General features: G+C 37.1%; 1 protein-coding gene across 1 annotated transcript; it reads right to left on the reverse strand.

Moving 5' to 3' along the window:
* Positions 1–5,037: 5,037 nt before the first annotated feature.
* Positions 5,038–7,100, reverse strand: LOC128870481 (UDP-glucosyltransferase 2-like). The gene is made up of 2 exons (XM_054113165.1): positions 6,556–7,100; positions 5,038–6,475 (listed from the first exon to the last, which is right to left on the reverse strand). Exons 1-2 carry the CDS (start codon positions 6,809–6,811, stop codon positions 5,163–5,165), a joined length of 1,569 nt encoding a protein of 522 aa, XP_053969140.1. The 5' UTR covers positions 6,812–7,100; the 3' UTR covers positions 5,038–5,162.
* Positions 7,101–7,443: the final 343 nt, after the last annotated feature.

Genomic DNA, 7,443 nt, shown 5'->3' on the forward strand with positions numbered 1-7,443 from the left:
AATACCCGTCAAATTCACTATGCCGAAATGTTAAGACCGTTGTTCGTCTGAGAATTGGCCATACAATTTCAGTCCACTCGTATTTGCCAAATGTTTTGCCGAAACCCCCGTGCCCGTTCCGTGAATTCAGCGAGTTCACCGTATCTCACTTCATGGATATATGTTCGGGAATCCAAAATATTGGATCATCGGTGTTTAAAAATATTAAACCATCTGAACTTCTGAAGCAGACAACGGACTATAATATTAGTATCATAGACCAATTCATTTCTTGCTGTAAGTTAAAAATTTAACTTCATAGGCTTCATTTCTTGCTGTAAGTTAAAAATTTAACTTCATAGGCTGGTATATTATACATAGTAGTGGTTACTTCTACATTCCCTCGATTTTACTATTTTCATCTTTTCTCCAGTATAGGTATAATATATTATAATCTTGCAGCTAGCATCTAGTAAACTTAGTATAATAAAATTATTTCCTTTTTTCTTCTTTATCTACAATATATTATTAACCATTTAAAACAATGGCCGAAGGCCTTAGCAAAGGAATAATTATTTATAATTATTACTCTTTTCAATAAATAAATAAATAAAATAAATATAAAAAAAATCCTATATCTATTATTATTTTTTCTTATTTGGTGTGTCTCTATTCCAGTGAACCAGTAAAACAAGCACGCTACTACTGCTGAAGTTTTACTGTTGCGAAATAAATACTTATTGCATGTTTATTTTCGAGCAAAGTACAGTCTTCACTTGAATTATATGAATCCTTTGTGTTACTAAATCAAATACGGTTGTTTTAATTACCATTTTATTCCATAAAAATTATTACCTCCAATCAAGTGAACCGGACTGTGTAAGAATAATAACCGGCATACAAAACTATTTGGGGCTTACTATCAGACTAACTGCTCTCAAAAGAAAAAAGAAAAAAATAGTTTTGACAATAACTGACAAACCCTATTCGTTAAATTGAAAAATCTCGTTACTTTTTAAGTGCATGATAAATATACCTATATTATATACACACATATGTGTCTACTCAGGCATTCCACTTTTCATCAAGCTTCAGAATGTCTTCTTCTGTTTCTCACTTGCGATAATTGTCACACAAACCAGGTTGGCATGCAAGTCAATTTCTTCGAGATTCTTATCTCACTTTAGCACACTTTGGAACCTTAGCATATTTAATGGCAGAGTACAACAATTTTAGACATTATGATTTTAACAGAAAAACGACAAACGATGGCACCTGAACATTCTGAGCAGTTTTGGCTATTTTTCTTTTTTTTGGAGTGCTTATTATTTTTTTATAAAAGCATAGCTCGTTCTCCAACAAAAACCATGTAAATCCAAATTTCCACTGTATACGAAAATTAGAATAATTTTTCAATTAATAAAAAATTTTACTAAGAATTTGTAGAATTAAATTATGAGTAATCAACAGAATTGTGTAACAACTTCAAACTGACACTTTACTATACAAAAATTTAATAATACGTACGTGCAACTGCATACCAAAAATTTAGTAAAATTTTACCACAGAAAAATTGGGGAAAAAGTGTGGTTTACCGAAGATAAAAAGGCATATTGAAGTGTTGACTTATACCTCCTCAAGGGTCTTATTTAGAATCACTTCTGAGCTTGTAAAATAAAGTACTGATATAAAACGCACCGGGGCACAATGGATTTCAAACCTGGCTACCTAATTTTTAATTATTTTCTAGTTATGTATTACAAACGAAAGATTACTCGGGCATACAAAATTGACATTTTTTTAATACAAACTCGTATACAGCACGCGTAAGGTAATTGAGGTGGGCTTTTTAGCCTGAGTGGTTTAGGAGCCACCAAATATTCTGTTGCTCCTTGGCTCGACCTTTTCGAGGTATTTGAGGACAACTTGAGAGTAAAGCTAATTAACTTTTGTTTTGAGTAAAATTTAAGGAAACTTCACTATTTTCACACAACATTAACTTATCTATAAAATCATTCAATAAATTTCAACTAGCTGCAAAAGCCTTCTCGATCCGGGCCCGGAAACAATTGCATGCCCGAATCAAATGCACATTTAAATCGGTGTGATGTCCTCATTCAGCGACGATATCTGAGTTCTTGAGCTAAGTTGTAGTTTGTCCTTTCTGTCTTAGCTGAAAAAGAGCAAAATAAATACAAGGTGAAGTGCAAAATAAACAAGACTTATGTAATAAAAATGTTTTCGATAGCGCCATCTTTTAAATGAGTTAGAAGTCACATCCCTAGCTGACTTCCATTGAAAGCTTGGTGACATTCGGTTCGGTGGGAGCGAAGTTATTGCGTCTAAAGTGTCATCGGTACAAAAATAAGTTTCGAACAAAGAGCTAATATAAAATTTTGTTTTAAAATCGGTAAAACGTTTACCGAAACATTTGAATTGATGAAAAAAGTTTATGGCGATGGTTGTCTATCTCCTGCCAGAGTTCATGAATGGTTTACATGTTTCAGAGACGGTTGTGAGGACAATGCACATACGGGCCGCCCAAAATCAGTAATCACCGAATACTACATCGAAATTGTTCGTATATTTATCAGAAATTAACCGAAATCATCATTCAAGTTCATGGAATCTGAGTTAAATATCTCCAAAACATCGATTTATCGCTACTAACTAATCATTTGGGCTTACGAAAAGTCAGTGCACGTATCACTCGGCACAAGTTAACTGAGGACCAAAAATTGCTTGGAATTCAACATTCGAAAGACCTCGTTAAAGAGGCAAGAAAAGACGAGAACTTGATTTCAGCATTGTAACTGGTGGGGAAACGTGGTGTTTCCAACATGAACCTGAAACTAAGCGTCAAAGGGCCGAATGGAAGGCCCCAGACGAGCCACCACCCAAAAAGTCGCGTTTGGATAAGTCAAAAATCAAGTCGATGCTCACTTGCTTTTACGATTCCAAGGGAATAGTCCACAAGGAGTTCGTGCCAACGGGCCAAACCGTCAACGCAATTTTCTATTTTGGCGTTTTGAGGCGTTTGTTGCAACGTCGAATTCCCCCTGAATACCGTGAAGGAAGCTGGCGTTTATTGCATGATTATGCACAATTTCATCGATCCACACTTGTGACTGATTTTTTGACTACAAATCTTCGTGTAAGAAACGAATTATGTGAAATATATGCCATTTGAAGTTACAACTCTACTCTATCATGCAGGCAGCATACGGATTCCTCTGACGAAGAATTCGAGTTATTTTGACTTGATCCATTCATTGAGCCAGTTTGCGATGATCTCGCAAGAAGTGAACCGCTCTCCAATAAGGGCTGACAGCATTTATCGGAGCAGATGGTAATCCAAAGGTGCATTGTCTGGGGAATACGGCGGGAGGGGCCAGATTTCCCAATTAAGTCCCTCTAAATATTTCTGGACCGATTTAGCAACGTATGGCCTGGCGTTGTCATGCTGCAAAATCAATTTGTCATACCTACCGTCCTATTCCAGCCGCTTTTCTTTGGGAGCTCGATTGAAACGCATTAGCTGCAGTCGGTAACGATCGGCAGTGATGGTTAGATGACACCCTTCTGATCACACTAGTTGCACAGCATAACCATTGAAGCATGAAAATTTTTTTTCGCTGTCGATGGACCTGTGATTCACTTGGCAGGCTCCAACTTTTTCTACGCTTAGGGTTATCATAATAGATCCATTTTTCATCACCAGTGACGATGCGATGCAGAATACCTTTTCTTTTCTGCCGTTCAAGAAGCATCTCACCCGTCACCAAACGTCTCTCGATATCCCTCTCCTTCAATTGATTTGGTACCCAGTTACCTGCTTTCATTCGATCGCGTGCAAACGTTTACCGTTGATTGATCTGTCAACATCCAACTCTTTAGACATATCATCAAGGGTTAGTTGAGTATCTTCGAATTTTTTCGGGTCCCATTCGCGATCTTCATCACTCACGTGGAAATTGCCACTTTGGGAGCATCGAAACCACTGTTTACAAGTTTTATTTGATGGAGCGCGATTGCCGTAAATATGTAAATATTGATCAATATACGACACGTTTCATCTGCACTTTTCTTAAAAAGGTATTAATGAAGCATAACTTCCCGCAAATGCTTTTTTTTTGGGGACGAACATAGACATTTTTGACGTCAGGTAAAACAGGATCTTTACGCTTCAAACCTAAGTCAACTACTGCGATCGAGACCTCACATATACACCTTCAAATCCACAGTATATCACTAGAGCGAACACAAAAATAGTATCAACAGGGCGGAAACTTATTCCCATACCCAATATTTCATGTCATCTCTCTGGAAGTAGACTACGCAGTCTGAAATGACCGGCAGGGGCAAGAAAAATTGAATTAAAATATGCCGCAAAAATATGCGTTTTTAAGTTTCATTATCGACTTTTATATGCAATATATAGATTACTACGGATTTTTTCAAATAATTTCGATCAACTTTTGCATCTTATAGTAGCAAAATGTCGTTTCGTATATGCGAGAGTCGTTTGAAAAGTCCGTGCAAAAATAAAAGCTACTTAATTGTTTGGCGCAAACCTTTTTTATTTTTCGACATAGTCTCCTTTTAGACTTATACACTTCGTTCAACGCTGGTCTAGTTGGTTAATCCCATCCGAATAATAGGATTTGTCCAAGTCTGAAAAATAGCCATTCGTGCCTATAATCCTCCTCCTCGTTTGAATAAAATCCTTTTCCCGCCAGCCATTTCTTCAAATTGGAGAACAAATAGTAGTCCGAGGGATTCGAGGAAACCAGGTCTGGCGAATAAGAGGGATGTGAAATGAGTTGAAAGTATATTTCCATTGATTTTGCTTTGCGACCACAACTGCTGCGACGTGAGCTGGTGCGTTGTCGTGATGGAAAAGGAGCTCGACTTTTTCGATTCAAACGAGTGTCAAACAAAACGATCTGGCTGAAACTTGGTGTGTGTGGTCCAAGAGGTGCTACTAACTAAACACCACCCGTTACGGGTTAGTAGGACCATCTCTCTGACTTTGCACGTACTTTTCAAATCTCCCTCGCTGTCGAGTATATAAATTTTTTTGTGTGTAAAATTGATTGTCGCACGCTGTAAAATGGAAATAAACATACACAGATAACAATTTAAAAACATTATATTTCGTTTTATACTACTACAATTTGTTATCAATTTCGCTTTTGCTTCTTCTCGCTGCCATAACTCAAAAGCAATTCGCTCATACATCGATAAATCGCCCACCCTAGCAGCACTAAGCCCCCAAATGCGCCGCCAACCAGCACAGCTAGCGTATCCAAGCTATGATACTGAATAAAATTCAATTCTTGTGCGGCTACACGCATGTGAGGCGCCCCCTGATGCCGCAACACATACTCCGTCCAGTAAATTGCCTTGTCCAGTGGCTTCATCGGTTGATCGTGATAGCGCCGCGACATCTGCTGCATTTTCTGTGCATATTTCGGATTTTCCAACGCTTCCAGTATAGCGCTACGCAACTCATCATATGTGAAAGATCTATAATTCACAGATACGCCAATACCTGCTCGCTTAATGCGCTCGATATTGAGAAACTGGTCGAAGAAAACAGGCATGCCAACCAAGGGTTTGGCGTGATGAATCGCCTCAGTTGTGCTCAGTAGACCGGCATGTGAAATGAAGAGTTTTACATTGGGATGTGCCAGAATGTCCGATTGTGGAAACCATTGGTTAATGTAGACATTCTTCGGCTTATCCGGCAACTCAATAGCTTCGAATTTCCATAGTATGTTGTAAGGCAGTGAAGCGAAAACGCGCATTAGAATTGCAAGCTTTTCTTTCGACAAATTCTTACTCTTTACATTCGAACCCAAAGAGAAATAGATTGCGCCCTCTTTCGAGGCTCTTATAAAATTATCCATATCGGCAGGTAGTTTCTTTGGTTGATGACTAATATGCATGCCAGCAACTTCGATGGCATTCGGCACATAAGGACGCGGAAAACTAATGGAGAAATGCTGATTCAAGAGAATCAATGAGAAATTCTTACGCACAGCAAAAATATCAGCCGTGCCATTGGGGAAATATTGTTTATAGATTGTCAACTGGTTGGGTAGGTAGAACAGGTGCATGTGTAGTTGATGCAAAAAGTGATGCCATAAATTCTGCAAACGTTGCCAAAAGTGCATGCGATCGCTGAGTTCAGATAGTGGCAAAGGCACATAAGAAATGGGAGAGGTATTGCCCACCAGCTCATCGATTGTTGGATCTGTGCCATAAGTAGATATGCCAATGATTGGTGCTTTGTAGTGATGAGCTAATGTATAGATCGCATCCATTTGTAACGCCTCCACTATGATGAGATCAAAATGTTCATCAGAACGCAGCAACTCTTGAACGCGCGTACTTTTCAGCACGGATAAAGTGCCACCGGTAAAGAAATCATAGTAAAGATTTAATTCTTGCCATTTATTACGCTCCTCTTCGATTACATTCACTATGGTTTCTGTTGAAAAGGAATAGAAGAGTGAGGTAGTATAAGAAAAGGCTGATTGCATGCTCTACGAAAATAACAAAGTCTTGTACCTTCATAACCACTCAGCACCTCCTCTATGGATATATCACGAAAATTTGGTAGCGGCTCTTTCTGCGGAAAAGCTGAAATAGAGGTGACTTGATGCCCACGCGACGCTAAAGCTTTTAAATACGCCTGCACGCAAATGTATTGAGAAGGTCCTGGGAAGGGAAAAATTGCCAAGATTTTGGCACACTGCATCCGCTGCAAGCCGGTTAAACTGAGCAAAGCTATAAGCAGAAGTCGAATGATGGATCGCAGCTCCATTGTTCTCAGTGGCGGGCAAATACTTTGAAATATTTTTAATACCTTTTATTCACAAATATTTCAATTGCTAGTTTATTACTTTTTTGTAATGGTCCAACTAGTTTTTCAAATGCAGAGAAGTTTTCTGCGTACGAATAAATTTGCATGTGCTTGCGTTTTTTTTTTATACATACATTATTTTTTATATATTATTTTACTAACACTTAGCCCTTCTAGAAACTGCATACAGTTGATTTATTATTAACCATTTAGCTAGTTATTTTAATAAAATCCTTTGAAGAAATAAACATTCAAATAATTCTTACTGGAATTAGTATTCTTACACTGTAACTTTTTGTGTATATTTTGAATGCTTTTAAGTAAATTGATTCTGATTATTAATTATTAAAGTATTTTGTTTAAGATTATTAATGTTTTTATTTTTTTTTTTTTTTTTGTTAATATGTTAACTTTAGTTATTAGTTATTTTTGAGGCTTTTAAATTATTATACTGTACACAAGACTATTAGTTCAAAGTTTAAATTTAAAATGAATTCCTATAAAATGAAGCCGATTACTCAAAAATGTTTTTTCCACCTAATAATAAAAATATTTTAATTTCAGTCATTAATTTTTTAAAGATTAATACATTT

The sequence above is a fragment of the Anastrepha ludens genome, chromosome 2 (assembly GCF_028408465.1).
Source record: "Anastrepha ludens isolate Willacy chromosome 2, idAnaLude1.1, whole genome shotgun sequence".
Taxonomy (NCBI): domain Eukaryota; kingdom Metazoa; phylum Arthropoda; class Insecta; order Diptera; family Tephritidae; genus Anastrepha; species Anastrepha ludens.